The sequence below is a fragment of the Fringilla coelebs genome, assembly GCF_963513975.1.
Source record: "Fringilla coelebs genome assembly, chromosome: 38".
Classification (NCBI taxonomy): domain Eukaryota; kingdom Metazoa; phylum Chordata; class Aves; order Passeriformes; family Fringillidae; genus Fringilla; species Fringilla coelebs.
This window is the reverse complement of record NC_140064.1, coordinates 812403-834223: the sequence shown is the minus strand read 5'-3', so window position 1 is coordinate 834223 and position 21821 is coordinate 812403. Positions and strand designations below refer to the sequence as shown.

Here is a 21821-nt window from a genome sequence, read left to right as displayed (position 1 = left end):
CACGGGGACACCGGGTGTCAGGGGGTCACAGGAGAGAGCCCGGCGGGAACGGCCAGCAGGGAGCCAGGACGGGGAGGGACACGGGGACACCGGGGGGACAGAGGGACACGGGGACAGCGAGGGGACAGAGGGACACTGGGGGGACAGAGGGACACGGGGACAGCAAGGGGACAGAGGGACACTGGGGGGACAGAGGGACACGGGGACAGCAAGGGGACAGAGGGACAGTGAGGGGACAGAGGGACACGGGGACGGCGGGCAATGGGGGTCACAGGGGCGGGCACAGAGGGAACGGCCAGCGGGGAGCCAGGGTGGGGGGACACCGGGGGGGACAAGGAGGGGACACCGGGACACCGAGGGGACACGGGGACAGTGAGGAGACACCGGGGGGTCGCGGGGACAGCGGTCAGGGGGTCACAGGAGCGCGCACGGAGGGAACGGGGACGGGAGCGGCACCGGGGGGGACCGAGGGACACCGGGGGACAAGGACAGGACACCGGGACACGGCGGGGACACCGGGGGTCACGGGGGGTGACGGATTTAGGGGGTCACAAGAGGTCGGGGGGGGGTCCCGGGGGGGGTCAGGGGTGACCCAGGAGCTTTGGGGGGTCCCCAAAGTGGAGCAACCTGGAAAGAAAAAGGGAGCCGGGGTCACCGGGGGGTCACGGGGGGGTCACGGGGAATTGGGGGGGGGTCCCAAGGGGTCGGGGACCCAAAATTCTGGGGGGGACGCCGAGGTCAGGGGTCACCGAGGGGTCAGGGGGGAACCTGGTGGGGTTTCGGGGGGTCTCAGTGGGTCTGGGGGGGATCCCGGGTGATTGGGGGGTCCCGGGGGGGGTCCCGGGTGGTTGGGAGGGGGTCCCGGGGGGGTCCCGGTGTCCGGTCCCGCTCCGTACCTGGCACAGCGCAGGGACAGCTTTGGGGGGGGGGTGGGGGTGGGAGGGGGGGGCGAAGTCCCCTGGAGGGGGCGGGGGGGGTCACCCGTGTCCCTGTGAGGGGTGGGGGAGGGGTCGCTGTTAATTAATCATCGATCCATCCTCCCCCCCCCCCAAACCCCGTGCAAAGGGCGGCAGGGAGGGGGCGGAGCCTCCTGCCCTTAGCCCCGCCCCATTATTGGCCCTCAGCCAAGATGGCGCCGCCCATTTGCCCTCACGCAACATGGCGCCAGAAATTAAACCCCGCCCCTTTTGCCCTCACACAAAATGGCGCCCGCGGTTAAACCACGCCCATTTTGCCCTCACACAAAATGGCGCCCGCGGTTAAACCACGCCCATTTTGCCCTAACACAAAATGGCGCCCGCAGTTAAACCCCGCCCCTTTTGCCCTCACACAAAATGGCGCCCGCGGTTAAACCACGCCCATTTTGCCCTCACACAAAATGGCGCCTGCGGTTAAACCCCGCCCATTTTGCCCTCACACAAAATGGCGCCTGCGGTTAAACCCCGCCCCTTTTGCCCTCACACAAAATGGCGCCCGCGGTTAAACCCCGCCCCTTTTGCCCTCACACAAATGGCGCCTGCCCCATTTAAAACCGGGCCTGCCCTCACCAAAGATGGCGCCGCGGCTTCAAGCCCCGCCTCCGCCGGCCCCGCCCCCGCGCGGGGCACGCCGGGAGCGGGATTCCCCAGCGCGTGAGGCGCGGGAAGCACCGGAGGTACCGGGGAGGGCCCCGGGGGGAATTTGGGGGGCCCGGGCGGATTTTGGGGGGTCCCGGGGTGGTTCAGGGGGGTCCCGGGGTCCGTGAGGGGATTTGGGGGGTCCCGGGTGGTCCCAGGGGTCCGTGAGGGGTTCGGGGGGACCCCCCCAGCCCTGAGGAGTCAAGGGGGGGGGGGGGGGGAGTTTCGATCCTGAGGGGTGGGGGGGGGAATGGGTGAGGGGCACCCCAAAAACGGGGAGGGCCCCGAAACGGAGGGGGGTCCCTCAAATTTTAACCCAAATTTACCCAATTTTTACCCCAATTTTTACCCCAAATTGACCCAAATCGGGCGAATTTCGCGGGCGGAAGGAGGGAGGGGGCGTGGCTTGCGCTGGTCTGGCTGGACCCCCTTTAAATAAAAAAAAGAATTTTTGGGGTCACCCCCAAAATCCGGAGATTTCGCCCCAAATTGAGGCTCCCCTCCCCCCCCTCGGGATGGATTCTGGGGGATCTTCCCAGCCCTGAGGGGAGGGGGGACGTGAGCGGGGGAAACCCCAAATTTTACCCAAATTTTGGCCAATTTTTACCCAAATTCTACCCAAATGTTACCCAAATTTTCCCTAAATTTTACTCAAATTCTACTCAATTTTTGCTTGAATCTTACCCGAATTTAACCCAAAATTTCCCCAATTTTTTACCCAATTTTCGCCCAAACTGTACCCAAGTGTTGCACAATGTTACCCATATTTTTCCCAAATGTTGCTCAAATTTTACCAAACTTTACCCAAATTTTACCCAATTTTGACTCAATTTTTATCCCAATTTTACCCAAATTTTACCCAATTTTGACTCAATTTTTATCCCAGTTTTACCCAAATTTTACTCAAATTCTCCCCAAATGCTGCCCAAATTTTGCTCAATTTTTACTCATTTTTTACCCAAAGTTTGCCTCATTTTCCCCTAGTTTTCCCCAAATTTTACCCAATTTTTCCTCATTCTTTACCCCAAATTTTTTCTAAATTTTACCCGAATGTTGCCCAAATTTTACTCAAATTTTACCCAATTTTTACTCATTTTTTACCCAAATTTTACCCAATTTTTTCTCATTCTTTACCCTGATTTTGCCCAAATATGACCCAAATTTTTTCTAAATTTTATCCAAATGTTGCCCAAATTTTACTCAAATGTTACCAAATTTTCCCCATTTTTTAGTCATTTTTTACCCAAATTTTGCCTAATTTTCCCCTAATTTTTCCCAAATTTTACCCAATCTTTACTCATTCTTTACCCCGATTTTTACCCAAATTTGTTCTAAATTTTACCCGAATGTTGCCCAAATTTTACCCAATTTTTACTCATTTTTTACCCAAATTTTGCCTCATTTTCCTCTTCTTTTTCCCAAATTTTACCCAATTTTTACTCATTCTTTACCCCAATTTTTACCCAAATTTGTTCTAAATTTTACCTCAATGTTGCCCAAATTTTACTCAATTTTTTACCCCAATTTTGCCCAAACGTTACCCAATTTTTTTCTAAATTTTACCCGAATTTTTACCCAAATTTTGCCCAAATTTTCCCAAACTTTACTCATTTTTTATCCATTTTTCCACCAGTTGTGTTCAGAGAGGGAGGGGGCGTGGCTTAAAGAAAAGGGCGTGGTTTCAAGAAAAGGGGCGTAGTTTAAGGAAAGGGGGCGTGGTTTGGCGGGTTCCCCTATTCCCAAAAAAGGGAATTTTTGGGGTCACCCCAAAATCCGGAGATTTCACCCCAAACTGGGCTCCCCTCCCCCCCCCAGGGGTGCCTCGGGGCCGCCCCTCCCCCGCCATGGCCGAGGAGCTGCAGCCGCTGCTGGAGGGGGAGGGGTTCCTGGACCTGTGGAACACGTGAGCGGGACTGGGGCAAAATCGGGGAATTCCGGCAAATTTGGGGGGTTTGGGGGTATTTGGGATTTTTGGGGGATTTTTGGGGTTTATTTGGGGATTTTTGGGGTTTATTTGGGAATTTTTTGGGAATTTTGGGGGTTTTGGGGAGGATTTGGGGGATTTTTGGCGGCGGTTTATTGGGGATTCTGGGGGTTTATTGGGGAATTTTGGGGTTTATTTGGGAATTTTGGGGGAATTTTGGGGTTTTGGGGGTTTATTTGGGAATTTTGGGGGGTTTATTTGGGGTTAATTTGGGATTTTGGGGGGTTTATTGGGGGATTTAGGGGAATTTTTGGGGTTTATTTGGGTTTTATTGGGGTTTGGGGGGTTTATTTGGGATTTTGGGGGTCTATTGGGGAATTTTGGGGGGTTTGGGGGTTTATTTGGGAATTTTGGGGGAATTTTTGGGGTTTATTGGGGATTTTTGGGGTTTATATGGGATTTTGGGAGAGGTTTTGGGGGTTTATTGGGGATTTTGGGGGGAATTTTGGGGGTTTGGGGGGGTTTTGGGGGTTTGTATGTGATTTTTGGGGGAATTTTTGGGGTTTATTGGGGAATTTTGGGGTTTTGGGGGGGTATTGGGGGTTTATTTGGGAATTTTGGGGGAATTTTTGGGGTTTTGGGGGGGGTTTGGGGGTTTGTTTGGGATTTTTGGGGTTTATTTGGGTATTTGGGAGGGGTTTTGGGGGTTTATTTAGGATTTTTGGGGGGATTTTGGGGTTTTGGGGGAATTTATTGGGGATTTGTGGGGTTTATTGGGGATTTTTTGGGGTTTATTGGGGTTTATTTGGGGTTTATTGGGGTTTATTTGGGATTTTGGGAGGGGTTTGGGGGGTTTATTTGGGAATTTTGGGGGGATTTTTGGGGTTTATTTGGGGTTTACTGGGATTTATTTGGGGTTTATTGGGGATTTTTGGGGTTTATTTGGGGTTTATTGGGGATTTTGGGGGTTTATTTGGGGTTTATTGGGGATTTTGGGGGTTTATTTGGGGTTTATTGGGGTTTATTTGGGGTTTATTGGGGATTTTGGGAGGTGTTTTGGGGGTTTATTTGGGATTTTTGGGGGGATTTTGGGGGTTTATTGGGGAATTTTTGGGGTTTTGGGGGGGGGTTGGGGTTTATTTGGAATTTTTGGGTTTTTGGGGGATTTTTTGGGTGACCTTTGACCTTTCCAGGCTCCACAACGACATCAGCTCCATCCCTGACGATTTCCTGGAATGGGTGAGCACCAAAAATTGGGGCCAAAAATCCCAAACCCCCAAAATTTGAATTTTTCACCTCTCAATAAAATCCCAAAACCTCAAAAATTTGGATTTTTTTCCCTAAAATTCCCCCTAAAATTTGGATTTTTCTCCCCTAAAATTGCTCCAAAATTTAATTTTTCCCCCAAAATTCCCAAAAAATTTTGATTTCCCGCCAAAAATCCCGCCAAAAATTTGGATTTTTTTTTTCCCCAAAAATTCGAATTTTCCTCCCAAAATTTGGATTTTTCCCCCCAAAAAATTCCCCAAAATTCAAATTTTTCTCCTAAAAAATTTGAATTTTTCCCCCAAAATTTGGATTTTTCCCCTCAAAAATTCGAATTTTTCCCCTCAAAATTCCCTGAAAATTCAAATTTTTCCCCAAAAAATTCCCCAAAAATTGGGATTTTTTTCCTCATACAAATTCCCCAAAAATTTGCTTTTTCCCCCCAAAAATTCCGATTTTTTCCCCCCTTGAAACGTTTCAAAACCCCCAAATTTTGGTTTTTTCCCCAAAATGCCCCAAATTTTCTCTTTTTTCCCTCCCCCAGGATCTGACCCCGCCTGAGCCCCCCGGGGAGGGGGCGGAGCCAAGAGAGGGGGCGGAGTCTGCTGAGTGGGCGGGGCCGGGCGAGGGGGCGGGGCCGACGCTGCCGCCTCCCCCCGCCGAGCCGCCGCCGCCCCTCCCCCCGCCCTCGGCCGTGGTTCCGTCCACCGAGGATTACGGGGGACAGCACGACTTCCGGCTGGAATTCCGGGAGACGGGAACGGCCAAGAGCGTCACCTGCACCGTGAGTGAGGGATTGGGGGGAAAAATGGGGATTTTGGGAAAAAATGGGGAAAAAACGGGGAAAAATTGGGGAAAAATGGCCAAAAACGGGGGAAAATGAGCTGAAAATGGGGGAAAAACGGGGCAATGTCAGGGGTGAGCAGGACTGCAGGGTGGAGTTCTGGGAAATGGGAACGGCCAAGAGCGTCACCTGCACCGTGAGAGACGGATTGGGGGGAAAAATGGGGATTTTGGGAAAAAAACCTGGGAAAAAACGGGGAAAAAATGGCCAAAAACGGGGGGAAAACCGGGGTGAAAAACAGGGAAAAATGGGCAAAAAATGGGCAAAAATGGGGAAAAAATGGAAAAAAATGGGGGAAATGAGAGTGATGGGAACGGCCCAGAGCAGCTCCTGCACCGTGAGAGAGGGTTTGGGGCCAAAAATGGGGATTTTGGGAAAAAAACCTGGGAAAAAACGGGGAAAAAATGGCCAAAAACGGGGGGAAAATGAGCTGAAAATGGGGTAAAAACGGGGAAATGTCAGGGGTGAGCGCGACTTCCGGCTGGAATTCCGGGAAACGGGAACGGCCAAGAGCGTCACCTGCACCGTGAGTGACGGATTGGGGCCAAAAATGGGGATTTTGGGAAAAAGGGAAAAAAACGGGGAAAAAATTGGGTAAAATGGGGGAAAATTGGGTAAAAATGAGCTAAAAATGGGAAAAAATGGGGAGATAATGGGGAAAATGAGAGTGATGGGAACGGCCCAGAGCTCCTGCACCGGGAGTGAGGGATTGGGGTGAAAAATGGGGATTTTGGGCAAAAATGGGGAAAAAATGACCAAAAACGGGCAGAAAATGGGGGGAAATGGGGAAAAATTGGGTAAAAAATAGGGAAAAAATCGGCAAAAATAGGGAAAAAATGGAAAAAAAAGTGGGAAATTAGAGTGATGGGAACAGCCCAGAGCAGCTCCTGCACCGTGAGAGAGGGATTGGGGTGAAAAATGGGGAAAATGGGAAAAAATGGGGTAAAATGGGCAAAAATGGGGAAAAATGGGGTAAAACCAGGAAAAAATGGGGAAAAAATGGGGAGAAATGGGCAAAAAATGGGGAGATAATGGGGAAATGAGAGTGATGGGAACGGCCCAGAGCAGCTCCTGCACTGGGAGTGAGGATTTGGGGTGAAAAATGGGGATTTTGGGCAAAAATGGGGGAGAAATGGAAATAAAAATGGGAATAAAAAGGGAAAAATAATGGGGAAAATGGGAATTTGGGGGGAAGAGGGGAATTGTGGGGGTTTTGGGGTTTTTGGGGGGGAATTTTGGGGTTTTTTTGGGTTTTTTGGGGGGGAATTTGGTGGTTTTGGGGTTTTTTGGGGGGGATTTTGGGGTTTTTTTTTGGTTTTTTGGGGGGGATTTTGGGGTTTTTTTGTTTTTTTGGGGGGGGATTTTGGGTTTTTGGGGGGTTTTTTTGGGGGGATTTTTTGGGGGTTTTTTGGGCTTGTTTGGGGGGGATTTTGGATTTCTTTTGGGTTTTTTGGGGGGGATGTTTTATTGGGTTTTGTGGGATTTTTTGATTTCTGGGTGGATTTTGATGGGGATTTTTCTCTCTGGGGATGCTCCCAGTTCCTTCCCAGTCCCCTCCCAGTCCCTCCCAGTCCCCTCCCAGTCCCTCCCAGTAACTCCCAGTCTCCCCCCAGTACTCCCCAGTGCTGAACGAGCTGTTCTGGGGGGTCTCTATGAGGTTCCCATGGGGTTTCTTTGGGATTTTTGATTTTGGGGTTTATTTTGATGGTGATTTTTTCCCCGGGGGGTGTTCCCAGTCCCCTCCCAGTTCCCCCCAGTAACTCCCAGTCTCCCCCCAGTACTCCCCGGTGCTGAACAAGCTGTTCTGGGGGTGTTTGTATCTGTTTGTATGGGATTTCCATGGGGTTTTTATGGCGATTTTGTGTTCCTGGATGGATTTTGATGGGGTTTTTTTGGCTCCCAGTCCCCTCCCAGTCCCCTCCCAGTTTCCCCCAGTAACTCCCAGTTCCCCCCCAGTACTCCCTGCTGCTGAACAAGCTGTTCTGGGGTGTTTGTATGGGGTTTCCATGGGGATTTTTTATTTCTGGGTTTATTTTAATGGGGATTTTTTCCCCGGGGGGTGCTCCCAGTTCCCCCCAGCAACTCCAGTCCCCTCCTAGTTCCCCCCAGTAACTCCCAGTAACTCCCAGTCTCCCCCCCAGTACTCCCCAGTGCTGAACAAGCTGCTGTGGGGGGTTTCTATGGGCATTTTGGTGTCAGGATGGGATTTTATGGGGATTTTCTGTTCCTGGGTGGATTTTGATGGGGTTTTTTGGCTCCCAGTCCCCTCCCAGTTCCCCCCAGTAACTCCCAGTCTCCCCCCAGCACTCCCTGCTGCTGAACGAGCTCTTCTGGGGTGTCCGGATGGGATTTTATGGGGATTTTCTGTTCCTGGGTGGATTTTTCTGGGGATTTTTTGGCTCCCAGTCCCCTCCCAGTCCCCTCCCAGTTCCTCCCAGTAACTCCCAGTTCTCCCCCAGTACCCCCCAGTGCTGAACAAGCTGTTCTGGGGGTGTTTGTACCTGTTTGTATGGGATTTCCATGGGGTTTTTATGGTGATTTTGTGTTCCTGGGTGGATTTTGATGGGGTTTTTTTGGCTCCCAGTCCCCTCCCAGTCCCCTCCCAGTTCCCCCCAGTAACTCCCAGTTCCCTCCCAGTACTCCCCAGTGCTGAACGAGCTGTTCTGGGGTGTTTGTATGGGGTTTCCATGGGGATTTTTTATTTCTGGGTTTATTTTAATGGGGATTTTTTCCCCGGGGGGTGCTCCCAGTTCCCCCCAGCAACTCCCAGTCCCCTCCTAGTTCCCCCCAGTAACTCCCAGTAACTCCCAGTCTCCCCCCAGTACTCCCCAGTGCTGAACAAGCTGCTCTGGGGGGTTCCCATGAGGATTTTGGTGTCAGGATGGGATTTTGATGGGGATTTTCTGTTCCTGGATGGATTTTGATGGGGTTTTTTGGTTCCCAGTCCCCTCCCAGTTCCCCCCAGTAACTCCCAGTCTCCCCCCAGTACTCCCCGCTGCTGAACAAGCTGTTCTGGGGTGTCCGGATGGGATTTTATGGGGATTTTCTGTTCCTGGGTGGATTTTTCTGGGGATTTTTTGGCTCCCAGTCCCCTCCCAGTTCCTCCCAGTAACTCCCAGTCTCCCCCAGTACCCCCCAGTGCTGAACAAGCTGCTCTGGGGTGTTTGTACCTGTTTGTATGGGATTTCCATGGGATTTTGATGGCGATTTTCTGTTCCTGGATGGATTTTGATGGGGATTTTTTGGTTCCCAGTCCCCTCCCAGTCCCCTCCCAGTTCCCCCCAGTAACTCCCAGTCTCCCCCCAGTACTCCCCAGTGCTGAACAAGCTCTGCTGGGGGGTCTCTATGGGGTTCCCATGGGATTTCTTTGGGATTTTTGATTTTGGGGTTTATTTTCATGGGGATTTTTTCCCCAGGAGGTGCTCCCAGTCCCCTCCCAGTCCCTCCCAGTAACTCCCAGTTCTCCCCCAGTACCCCCCAGTGCTGAACAAGCTGTTCTGGGGTGTTTGTACCTGTTTGTATGGGATTTCCATGGGGTTTTTATGGTGATTTTGTGTTCCTGGGTGGATTTTGATGGGGATTTTTTGGTTCCCAGTCCCCTCCCAGTTTCCCCCAGTAACTCCCAGTCTCCCCCCAGTACTCCCCGCTGCTGAACAAGCTGTTTTGCCGCCTGGCCAAGCCGTGCCCGGTGCAGGTGCGCGTGGGGCGGCCGCCCCCGCCCGGGGCCGTGCTGCGCGCCGTCGCCGTCTACAAGAAATCCGAGCACGTGGCCGAGGTGGTGCGGAGGTGTCCCCACCATGAGAGGGCTGGGGGAGACCCCGACGGTGAGAGGGGGACCCCAAAAATGGGGGGGATCCCAAAATGGGGAGGGAGACCCCAAAAATGGGGGGGGACACCTGAAAATGGGGGGGGAAATGGAGGGGACACCCCCAAAATGGGGAATGGAGGTGTCCCCACCACGAGCGGGCGAAGGGAGACCCTGACGGTGAGAGGGGGACCCCAAAAATGGGGGAGACCCCAAAAATGGGGGGGACCCCGAAATCGGGGGGTGGAGATCCCAAAAATGGGGGGGGAAACCCCAAAAATGGGGGAAACACCTCGAAAATGGGGTGCGGAGGTGTCCCCACCACGAGAGGGCTGGGGGAGACCCCGACGGTGAGAGGTGGACCCCAAAAATGGGGGGGACCCCAAAATGGGGGGGAGACCCGAAAATGGGGAGGGAGACCCCAAAAACCGGGGGGAGACCCCAAAAATGGGGGGGAACACCTTGAAATTGGGGTGCAGAGGTGCCCCCACCATGAGAGGGCTGGGGGAGACCCTGATGGTGAGAGGGGGGACCCCAAAAATGGGGGGACCCCAAAAATGGGGGGGAAACCCCGAAAAGGGGGGGGGAAATAGGGGGGACACCCCAAAAACCGGGGGGACACCCCGAAAAGGGGGGGGAACACCTCAAAAACGGGAAGGGGGAAAATGGGGGGGACACTTCAAAAACGGGGGGGGGAAATGGGGGAAGATTGAGGAAAGGTTGGGGGAAAATTGGGGGAGAATTGGGAAAAAATTGGGTTAAATTGTGGAAAATTTGGGGGGAATTGGGGGAGAATCGAGAAAAGGTTGGGGGAAAATTGGGGGGAAATTGGGAAAAAATTGGGGGAGAATTTGGGAATAAATTCTGGAAAAATTGGGGGAGAATTGGGAAAAGGTTGGGGGAGAATTGGGAAAAATGGGGGAGAATTGGGGAAAGGTTGAGAAAAAATTGGATTAAATCCTGGAAAAATTGGGGGGGAATTGGGAAAAGATTGGGGGGAAATTGGTGGGAAATTGGGGAAAATAGGGGGAGAATCAGGGGAAAATTGAGGGAGAATTGGGAAAATAATTGAAGAAATTTTGGAAAAATTGGGGGAAAATTGGGAAAAGATTGGGGGAAAATTGGGGAAAAATTGGGAAAAAATTGGGGGAAAACTGGGAAAAAATTGGATTAAATTCTAGAAAAATTGGGAGAAAATTGGGAAAATATTGGGGGAAAATTTGGGCTGGTTTTGGGTTTTTTGGGGCTGGTTTTGGGGTGAAATCTGGGTTTTTGGGGTTGGTTTTGGGGTTAATTTTGGGTTTTTAGGGTTAATTTTGGGTTTTTGGAGTTAGTTTTGGGGCTGGTTTTGGGGTTAATTTGGGGGGTTTTGGAGTTAATTTTGGGGTTAATTTTGGGGTTAATTTGGGGTCTCGGGGATTAATTTTGGGGTTTTGGGGCTGGTTTGGGGGTTAATTTGGGGTTTTGGGATTAATTTTGGGGTTAAATTTGGGTTTTTTGGGGTTAATTTTGGGTTTTTGGGGTTGGTTTGGGGGTTAATTTGGGGGTTTTGGGATTAATTTTGGGGTTAATTTTGGGGTTTTGGGGTTGGTTTGGGGGTTAATTTGGGGTTTTTGGAAATTAATTTGGGGGTTAAATTTTGGGGTTAATTTGGGGTTAATTTTGGGGTTAATTTGGGAGTTAATTTTGGGTTTTTGGAGTTGGTTTTGGGGTGAATTTTGGGGTTAATTTGGGGTTTTTGGGGCTGGTTTTGGGGTTAATTTTGGGGTTAATTTTGGGTTTTTGGGGTCTCCCCAGGCAACGCCCCCGCCCAGCACCTGATCCGGGTGGAGGGGAACCCCCAGGCCCGGTACCAGGACGATGAGACCACCAAGAGACACAGCGTGGCCGTGCCCTATGAACCCCCTGAGGTGACCCCAAAACCCCAAAAAATCCCAAAAATCCTAAAATCCCAAAAATCCTAAAATCCCAAAAATCCCCATTGAAATCCCTACAGAAATCCCAAAGAACGGTCCCAAAATCCCAAATAAAAACCCCAAAATCCCTCAGGGCCCCAGCGTGGCCGTGCCCTATGAACCCCCTGAGGTGACCCCAAAACCCCAAAAAATCCTAAAAACCCCAAAAATCCCCAAAACCCAAAAATCCCCATTGAAATCTCTGCAGAAATCCCAAAGAACGGCCCCAAAATCCCAAAGAAAAACCCCAAAACCCCAAATAAAATCCCCAAAATCCCCTCAGGGCCCCAGCGTGGCCGTGCCCTATGAACCCCCTGAGGTGACCCCAAAACCCCAAAAAATCCCAAAAACCCCAAAATCCCCAAACCCCAAAAATCCCCCCTGAAATCCCTACAGAAATCCCAAAGAACGGCCCCAAAATCCCAAATAAAACCCCAAAATCCCCTCAGGGCCCCAGCGTGGCCGTGCCCTATGAGCCCCCTGAGGTGACCCCAAAACCCCAAAAAATCCTAAAAACCCCAAAAATCCCCAAACCCCAAAAATCCCCATTGAAATCCCTGCAGAAATCCCAAAGAACGGCCCCAAAATCCCCCAAAAAACCCCAAAATCCCAAATAAAATCCCAAAGAAAAACCCAAAATCCCAAATAAAATCCCCAAAATCCCAAATAAAAACCCCAAAAATCCCAAATAAAATCCCAAAATCCCAAATAAAAACCCCAAAAATCCCAAATAAAATCCCAAAATCCGAAATCAGAACTCCAAAAACCCCAAATCAAAACCCCAAAATCCCAAATCAAAACCCCAAAAATCCCAAATAAAATCCCCAAATCCCAAATAAAACCCCAAAATCCCAAATAAAACCCCAAAAATCCAAAATAAAACCCCCAAAATCCCAAATAAAATCCCCAAAATCCCAAATAAAATCCCAAAAATCCCAAATCAAAACCCCAAAATCCCAAATAAAACCCCAAAATCCCCAAATAAAATCCCCAAAATCCCGAATCCCAAAATCCCAAATAAATCCCCAAAATCCCCAAATAAAAACCCCAAAAATCCCAAATAAAATCCCAAAATCCCAAATAAAAACCCCAAAATCCCCTCAGGGCCCCAGCGTGGCCGTGCCCTATGAACCCCCTGAGGTGACCCCAAAACCCCAAAAAATCCTAAAAACCCCAAAATCCTAAAAACCCCAAAAATCCAAAAATTCCCCCTGAAATCCCTGCAGAAATCCCAAAGAACGGCCCCAAAATCCCAAATAAAATCCCCAAAAATCCCAAATATTCCCTAAAAATGTCCCCCCATCCCTCGTGGGGTTTTGGGGTTTTTTAGGTTTTTTTTTTTAGTTGGTTTTGGGATTTTTGGGGGTTTTTGGGGGGTGATTCTGAGCTTTGTTTTGGGTTGGTTTTGGGGTGTTTTGGGGTATTTTTCGGGGTTTTTTTAGGGTTTTGTTTGGGGTGGTCTTGGGGTGTTTTGGGTATTTTTGGAGTTTTTTTTAGGGTTCTGTTTGGGGTGGTTTGGGGTGGTTTTGGATATTTTTGGGGTATTTTGGTTTTTTTTTTAGGGTTCTGTTTGGGGTGTTTTTGGGGTATTTTTGGGGTTTTTTTTAGGGTTCTGTTTGGGGTGGTTTTGGGTATTTTGGGGGTTTTTTAAGGGTTCTGTTTGGGGTGGTTTTGGGGTGTTTTGGGGTGGTTTTGGGTTTTTTTTTAGGGTTCTGTTTGGGTTGGTTTTGGGTATTTTGGGGTTTTTTTTAGGGTTCTGTTTGGGGTGTTTTTGCGTTGGTTTTGGGTATTTTGGGGTTTTTTTAGGGTTCTGTTTGGGGTGTTTTTTGGGTATTTTTGGGGGTTTTTTTAGGGTTCTGTTTGGGGTGGTTTTGCGTTGGTTTTGGGTATTTTTGGGGTTTTTTTAGGGTTCTGTTTGGGGTGGTTTTGAGTATTTTTGGGGTTTTTTTCAGGGTTCTGTTTGGGGTGGTTTTGGGGATGATTTTGGGTATTTTTGGGGTTTTTTTAGGGTTCTGTTTGGGGTGGTTTTGGGGATGATTTTGGGTATTTTTGGGGTATTTTTAGGGTTCTGTTTGGGGTGGTTTTGGGGATGATTTTGGGTATTTTTGGGGTTTTTTTTAGGGTTCTCTTTGGGTTGGTTTTGGGTTGGTTTTTGGGTATTTTTGGGGTACTTTGGGGTTTTTTTTTTAGGGTTTTGTTTGGGATGTTTTTTGGGTATTTTTAGGGTTTTTTTTATGGTTCTGTTTGGGGTGGTTTTGGGTATTTTTAGGGTTTTTTTTATGGTTCTGTTTGGGGTGGTTTTGGGTTGGTTTTTTGGTATTTTTGGGGTATTTGGGGGGGATTTTTTAGGGTTCTGTTTGGGTTGGTTTTGGGTATTTTTGGGGTTTTTTTCAGGGTTCTGTTTGGGGTGGTTTTGGGGATGATTTTGGGTATTTTTGGGGTTTTTTTTAGGGTTCTGTTTGGGGTGGTTTTGGGGATGATTTTGGGTATTTTTGGGGTTTTTTTAGGGTTCTGTTTGGGGTGGTTTTGGGGATGATTTTGGGTATTTTTGGGGTTTTTTTTAGGGTTCTCTTTGGGTTGGTTTTGGGTTGGTTTTTGGGTATTTTTGGGGTATTTTGGGATTTTTTTTTAGGGTTCTGTTTGGGGTGTTTTGGGGTATTTTTGGGGTTTTTTTTAGGGTTCTGTTTGGGGTGGTTTTGGGGTGTTTTTGGGGTTTTTTTTAGGGTTCTGTTTGGGGTGGTTTTGGGGTATTTTGGGGGGATTTTTTAGGATTCTGTTTGGGTTGGTTTTGGGTATTTTTGGGGTTTTTTTAGGGTTCTGTTTGGGGTGGTTTTCGGTTGGTTTTGGGGTATTTTGGGGGTTTTTTTAGGGTTCTGTTTGGGGTGGTTTTGGGGTATTTTTGGGGTGTTTTGGGGTATTTTTGGGGTTTTTTTTTAGGGTTCTGACAGCTTTTCCCCGTTGCCAGGTGGGCTCGGAGTGCACCACGGTCCTGTACAACTTCATGTGCAACAGCTCCTGCATGGGGGGCATGAACAGGAGACCCATCCTCACCATCCTCACCCTGGAGGGGCCTGGGTGAGCCCCAAAATCCCCCAAAAACCCCAAAAAAATCCCCCAAAACAGCACCCCAAAAATTCCCCCAAAAAACCCCAAAAACACCCCAAAAATTCCCCCAAAAAACCCCAAAGAATCCTAAAAAATCCCAAAAAAACCCCAAAAATCTGGGCATGAACAGGAGACCCATCCTCACCATGCTCACCCTGGAGGGACCTGGGTGAGCCCCAAAAACCCCAAAAATCCCCCAAAACAGCACCCCAAAAATTCCCCCAAAAAACCCCAAAAACACCCCAAAAATTCCCCCCAAAAAACCCAAAAAACCCCAAAGAATCCTAAAAAATCCCAAAAAAACCCCAAAAATCTGGGCATGAACAGGAGACCTATCCTCACCATCCTCACCCTGGAGGGGCCTGGGTGAGCCCCAAAAATCCCCTAAAAAACCCCCCAAAATCCCCCAAAACAACACCCCAAAAATTCCCCCCAAAAAACCCAAAATCCCCCCAAAAATCCTAAAAAAAATCCCCAAAAAAACCCCAAAAATCTGGGTATGAGCAGGAGACCCATCCTCACCATCCTCACCCTGTAGGGGCCTGGGTGAGCCCCAAAAACCCCCAAAAATTCCCTTCAAAACCCTAAAATTCTGCCCAAAAAAAGCCCCAAATATCTGCCCTTAAAACCCCAAAAATTTCTCCAAAAACCCCCAAAAATCTGCCCTAAAAAACCCCAAAATCTCCCCAAAAAACCCCAAAAATCCCCCCCAAAAAACCCAAAATCTCCCTAAAAAACCCCAAAAATTCCCCCATAAACCCCAGAAATTCCCCTCAAAAAACTCCCGAGAAATCTGCCCAAAAAACCCCAAAAATCCCCCCCAAAAAACCCAAAATCTCCCTAAAAAGCCCCCAAAATTCCCCCACAAACCCCAGAAATTCCCCAAAAAACCCGAAAAAATCCCTAAAAAATCCCTTTAAAACCCCCAAAAATCCCCCAAAAATCTGCCAAAAAACCCCCAAAAATCCCCCCAAAAAAACCCCAAAATCCCTCAAACTCTCTCTTAAAACCCCAAAATCCTCCTAAAAAAGCCCCCCCCAAAAAAACCCCCCAAAAAACCCCAAAAATCCCCCAACCCCAGGATCCCCCCCCTGCCAATCTGCCGCTCCAACCCCCAAAAATTGAGATTTTCTCCCCAAAAATTTGGATTTTTCTGCTCTAAAATTCTTTCTTTTTGGCCCTAAAAACGTGGGATCCTTTTGAAATGGTCCCAGCAATTTTTAAATGGATTTTGGGGGTCCCAGGATGGATTTTGGGGTGTCCCCAGGATGTTTTTGGGGTCCCCTGGGTTTTTTTTTGGGGTCCCCTGGGTGATTTTGGGGTCCCTCCCAGGGCTCAGATCCCGGCGCTGTTTCAGGGTTCAGCTCTGTGCCCGAATTTGGGATTTTTGGGGTTCCTGGGTTGGATTTTTGGGGTGCCCTGGGTGATTTTGGGGTGCCCTGGATGGATTTTGGGGTGTCCCCAGGATGGATTTTGGGGTCCCTCCCAGGGTTCAGACCCCGGCGCTGTTTCGAGGTTCGGGTCTGCGCCCGAATTTGGGATTTTTGGGGTTCCTGGGTTGGGTTTTTGGGGTGTCCTGGATTTTGGGGTATCTCTGGATGGATTTTGGGGTGTCCCCAGGATGTCCCCAGGATGTTTTTGGGATCCCCAGGATGTTTTTGGGGTGCCCTGGGTGATTTTGGGGTCCCCAATTCCCATTTCAGGGCTCAGACCCCGGCGCTGTTTCGGGGTTCGGGTCTGTGCCCGAATTTGGGATTTTTGGGGTTCTTGGGTTGGGTTTTTGGGGTGCCCCAGATTTTGGGGGATCCCCAGGCTGTCCCCTGGGTGTTTTTGGGGTGCCCAGGGTGATTTTGGGGTGCCCATTCCCGTTTCAGGGCTCAGACCCCGGCGCTGTTTCGAGGTTCGGGTCTGCGCCTAAATTTGGGATTTTTGGGGTTCCTGGGTGGATCAGGGCGGGGTTTTTGGGGTGCTCCAGATTTTGGGGGTTCCCCAGGATGTCCCCAGGGTATTTTGGGGTGCCCTGGGTGATTTTGGGGTGCTCCATTCCAGTTTCAGGGAGCAGATCCTGGGCCGGCGCTGTTTCGAGGTTCGGGTCTGAGCCCGAATTTGGGATTTTTGGGGTTCCTGGGTTGGGTTTTTGGGGTGCCCCAGATTTTTGGGTGTCCCTGGATGGATTTTGGGGTCCCCAGGATGTTTTTGGGGTGCCCTGGGTGATTTTGGGGTGCCCATTCCGGTTTCAGGGGGCAGATCCTGGGCCGGCGCTGTTTCGAGGTTCGGGTCTGAGCCCGAATTTGGGATTTTTGGGGTTCCTGGGTTGGGTTTTTGGGGTGCCCCAGATTTTGGGGGATCCCCAGGATGTCCCCAGGATGTTTTTTGGGTGCCCTGGGTGATTTTGGGGTGCCCAGGGTGATTTTGGGGTCCCTCCCAGGGCTCAGATCCTGGGCCGGCGCTGTTTCGAGGTTCGGGTCTGCGCCCGAATTTGGGATTTTTGCAGTTCCTGGGTTGGGTTTTTGGGGTGCCCCAGATTTTTGGGTGTCCCTGGATGGATTTTGGGGTGCCCAGGGTGATTTTGGGGTCCCCAATTTCCCTTTCAGGGGGCAGATCCTGGGCCGGCGCTGTTTCGAGGTTCGGGTCTGCGCCTGCCCCGGCCGCGATCGGCGCCACGAGGAGGAGACGCAGCGCAAAAGGGGCGGGGCCAAGAGAGGTGGGCGGGGCCTGGGGCAGGACAGGGGCGGGGCCAACGGAGATAACAACAGGGCTGGGTGGGTGTGGCCTAATCTTGGATGGGGTGGGGCCTCAGAAGGGGCGTGGTCTGATCCAGGTGTGGGTGGAGCCTGAGCTGAGGGCGTGGCCTAAATGTGGTGGTGAGGTGGGTGTGGCCTAGAATAGAGTGGGGGTGTGGCTAATAGCGAGTGGGGGTGGAGCTTGTGGTCGGGTGTGGCTCGGGTGGGTGTGGCCAAATCTGCAGAGGGTGGAGCTAAAATGGGGTGGGGGCAGGTGGGTGTGGCTTGTGAAAAGGGGGAGGGACCAGCTCAAATGGGTGTGGCCTAAAAGGGAGGGGCGTGGCCATTGGGTTTGTTTGGGGTGGGGCCTAACAGGGTGTGATCTCTGTGGGCGGGGCCTAACAGGGTGTGATCCAAAGGGGGTGCAGCCACGTATGCTAATGAGCAGGTGCTTTGCTCATGAATAATGGGCGTGGCCTCTCAGGAATTCCCCCAATGATTGGTGGGGGTCTCTGGGTCCCTTGTGGGGGTCCCTGACCCCCCCTGCCCCTCCCCCAGCCCTGTCCCCCCCGGCTGAGACCCCCGAGAGCTCCAAGAAGCGACTGCAGGACCCCGAGAACGAGATCTTCTACCTGCAGGTGGGGAGAATGGGGGGCCGGGGGGGGTTTGGGGGTCCCTGAGGGAAATTTGGGGGTCCCAGGGGGGAAATTTGGGGGTCCCAGGGGGAAATTTGGGGGTCCCAGAAGGGAAATTCAGGGCCCCAAGGGGGAAATTTGGGGTCCTACAAAGAAAATTTGGTGTCCAAGGTGGGAAACTCAGAGTTCCTGGGGGAAATTTGGGGTCCCCAATGAAAATTTGGGGTCCCAGGGGGGAAATTCGGGGTCCCAGGGGGGAAATTTGGGGTCCCAGGGGGAGATTTGGGGGTTCCTGAGGGAAATTTGGGGTTCTAAGAGGGAAATTTGGGGTCCCAGGGGTGAAATTTGGGGTCCCAGGGGGAAATTCAGACTCCCAGGAGAGATTTTGGGGGTCCTAGGGGGGAAATTTGGGGTCCCAGGGAGGAAATTTGGGGTCCCAGGAGGAAATTCGGACTCCCAAGAGAGATTTTGGGGGTCCCTGAGGGAAATTTGGGGTTCCAGGGGGAAATTTGGTGTCCCTGGGTGGAAATTCGGGGTCCCAGGGGGGATTTTGGGGGTCCAGAGGGGAAATTTGGGGGTCTCTGGGGGAAATTTGGGGTCCCAGGGGAGAAATTCGGGGTGTCAGGGAGGAAATTTGGGGTCCTTAGGGGTCCCTGGGGGAAATGTGGGGTCCCAGGGTGGAAATTTGGGGCTCCAAGGGGGAAATTTGGGGTCTCTGGGGGGAAATTTGGGGGTGCCAGGGGGGAAATTTGGGGTCCCTGAGGGAAATTTGGGGTCCCAGAGGGGAAATTTGGGGTCCCAGGGGGGAAATTTGGGGTCCCAGGGAGGAAATTTGGGGTCCTAGGGGGGAAATTTGGGGTCCCAGAGGGAAATTTGGGGGTCCAGAGGGGGAATTTGGGGGTCCCAGGAGAGATTTTGGGGGCCTAGGGGGGAAGTTCGGGGTCCCAGGGAGGAAATTTGGGGTCCCGGGGGGGGGAATTCAGGGTCCCAGGAGAGATTTTTGGGGTCCCAGGGGGGATTTTGGGGGTCCCTGAGGGAAATTTGGGGTCCCAAGGTGACAATTTAGGGTCCCTAAAAGTGTTTCCGTCCCTTCTGTGACCCCAATAATTTTGGGGGATCCCTGAGGGGTCTCTCAGCCCCCCCCATAACCCAAATTTTGGGGTCCCTGAGGGATGTTCAGCCCTTTTGGGGTCCCCCTGACCCCGATATTTTTTGGGGGGGTCCCTGAGGGGTCTCCATCCCTTTCAGGCCCCCCCATAACCCCAATTTTGGGGGTCTCTGAGGGATGTTCAGCCCTTTTGGGGTTCCCCCGACCCCGATAATTTTTGGGGGGGTTCCTGGGGGGTCTCCCACCCCCCTGACCCCGATATTTTTTGGGGTGCAGGTGCGGGGCCGGCAGCGTTACGAGATGTTCCGCATGGTCAACGAGGCCCTGGAGCGAACCTACGGGGGAGGGGCGGCCCCCCGAAAGTGAGACCCCAAAAATGGGGGGGGGGGGCGGTTTGGGGGGGTTGGGGGGAAATTTGGGGCCATTTTGGGGGAGTTTGGGGTCATTTTGGGGGGGTTTGGGATAATTTTGGGGGAATTTGGGGGGTTTGGGGGCATTTTGGGGGGTTTGGGGTCATTTTAGGGGGAGTTTGGGGTCACTTCGGGGGGATTTGGGGTCGTTTTGGGGAGGTTTGGGGTCATTTGGGGGGGATTGGAGGGGATTGGGGTCAATTTGGGGGGATTTGGGGTCATTTTGGGGGGTTTGGGGTCAATTTGGGGGGATTGGAGGGGTTTGGGGTCATTTCGGGGGGGTTTGGGCTCATTTTGGGGGCAGTTGGGGGGGATTTGGGGGGGTTTTGGGGTCATTTTGGGGGGTTTGGGGTCATTTTGGGGTGTTTGGGATCATTTTGGGGAGGTTTGGGGTCATTTTGGGGGGTTTGGGGTCAATTTGGGGGGATTTGGGGTCACTTTGGGGGGATTTGGGGTCGTTTTGGGGGGTTTGGCGTCATTTTGGGGTGTTTGGGATCATTTTGGGGAGGTTTGGGGTCATTTTGGGGGGTTTGGGGTCATTTTGGGGAGTTTTGGGGTCATTTTGGGGGGAATTGGGGGGGTTTGGGGGAGTTTGGGGTCATTTTGGGAGGATTGGAGGGGTTTGGGGTCATTTGGGGGGTTTTGGGGTCATTTTGGGGGAGTTTCGGGCCAGTTTGAGGAGGTTTGGGGAATGTTTGGGGGGGTCTGGGGTCACTTTGGGGGAGGTTTGTGGTCATTTGGGGGGGATTTGGGGAGGTTTGAGGGGGTCTGGGGTCATTTTGGGGGGTTTGGGGTCATTGTGGGGTTGTTGGGAGGGTCTGGGGATCCCTTTTTGGGGTTTTTTGGGTGGAATTTGGGACTCAGATTTTGGGGTCGTTTTTAGGGGGAATTTGGGACTCCCAGGAACTCGGGGTTCACTTTGGGGTCCCTTTTTGGGGTTTTTTTGGGGGAATTTGGGACTCTCAGATTTTGGGGGGGGGTCCCTGACTCTCCCCTCCCCCCTCAGGTCCAAGAGGCGCCGCCCGCGGGGGGAGGGGCGGGTGCCCCGTGGGAAGAAGCTGCTGCTCAAGGGGGAGTCGGGGGACTCGGATTGACCACGCCCCCTTCGCCTGCGGGCCACGCCCCCTTCCTGACCACACCCACCCACCCTTGCTTCTCATTGGCCCACCTATCCCCGCATAGCCCCGCCTCCTTTATCCTGCATAGCCCCTCCCACTTACCCTGTGTAGCTTCATGCTTAGCCACACCCACCTGTCAATCACTGCTGTAGCCACGCCCCCCCCCACCTTTAGCCACACCCCCTGTACCCATTGTAACCATCTGGCTTTGGCCACGCCCACGTGATTTATGCGGAGCCTTTATGAATTGTACAAGCCCCGCCCCCCTCCTGCATGATGTCATCCCCTGGCCACGCCCCCGCGGGTTTTTAATGGTTTTTATACAATAAAGGAATTTTTATAGCGCCCCTCCCCCACCCCGGGGGCGTCTGCGCCCTCCCAGTTTGGGGGAACTGGGAGAGACTGGGAGGGACTGGGGGGATCCCAGTTTGGGGGAACTGGGAGGGACTGGGGGGAACTGGGGGGATCCCAGTTTGGGGTAACTGGGAGAAACTGGGGGTCCCAGTTTGGGGGAACTGGGAGGAACTGGGGGGATCCCAGTTTGGAGGGACTGGGAGGAACTGGGAGCCCAGTTTGGGGCTACTGGGAACCCGTCTGGGGTAACTGGGAGGGACTGGGAGCCCAGTTTGGGGTAACTGGGAGGAATTGGGGGGATCCCAGTTTGGGGGAACTGGGAGCCCAGTTTGGGGTAACTGGGAGGAACTGGGGGCATCCCAGTTTGGGCTAACTGGGAGGAACTGGGGGTCCCAGTTTGGGGCGACTGGGACAGACTGGGGGATCCCAGTTTGGGGCTACTGGGAGGGACTGGGAGCCCAGTTTGGGGTAATGGGAGGAACTGGCGGGATCCCAGTTTGGGGTAACTGGGAGGGACTGGGGGATCCCAGTTTGAGGTAACTGGGAGGGACTGGGGGATCCCAGTTTGCGGTAACTGGGAGGGACTGGGAGGGAACTGGGAGCCCAGTTTGGGGTAACTGGGAGGGACTGGGAGCCCAGTTTGGGGTGACTGGGAGGAACTGGGATCCCAGTTTGGGGTAACTGGGAGGAACTGGGGGGGTCCCAGTTTGGGGTAACTGGGAGGGACTGGGGGGTCCCAGTTTGGGGCTACTGGGAGCCCAGTTTGGGGCAACTGGGAGAGACTGGGAGCCCAGTTTGGGGCTACTGGGAACCCAGTTTGGGGTAACTGGGAGGGACTGGGGGGTCCCAGTTTGGGGTGACTGGGAGGAACTGGGAGCCCAGTTTGAGGTAACTGGGAGCCCAATTTGGCCAAACTGGGAGCTCGGCCGCCTTTAACTGGTCCCAGTTGGAGTTCCGG

At 52.1% G+C, this 21821-nt stretch overlaps 1 protein-coding gene across 2 annotated transcripts; it reads left to right on the top strand.

Moving 5' to 3' along the window:
• The first annotated feature begins 1616 nt into the window (after positions 1–1616).
• Positions 1617–20854, top strand: TP53 (tumor protein p53). 2 transcript variants are annotated; one of them, XM_084224460.1, is made up of 12 exons: positions 1617–1654; positions 3432–3519; positions 4734–4779; positions 5351–5590; positions 9288–9436; positions 9768–9805; positions 11253–11365; positions 14376–14485; positions 17110–17219; positions 17797–17876; positions 19258–19343; positions 20398–20854. In XM_084224460.1, exons 2-12 carry the CDS (start codon positions 3461–3463, stop codon positions 20483–20485), a joined length of 1119 nt encoding a protein of 372 aa, XP_084080586.1. In that variant the 5' UTR covers positions 1617–1654; positions 3432–3460; the 3' UTR covers positions 20486–20854. The 2 variants fall into 2 exon arrangements, with proteins under 2 accessions (XP_084080586.1, XP_084080585.1); XM_084224459.1 differs by lacking the exon at positions 9768–9805 and having other exon boundaries at positions 9288–9474.
• The last annotated feature ends 967 nt before the right edge of the window (positions 20855–21821 follow it).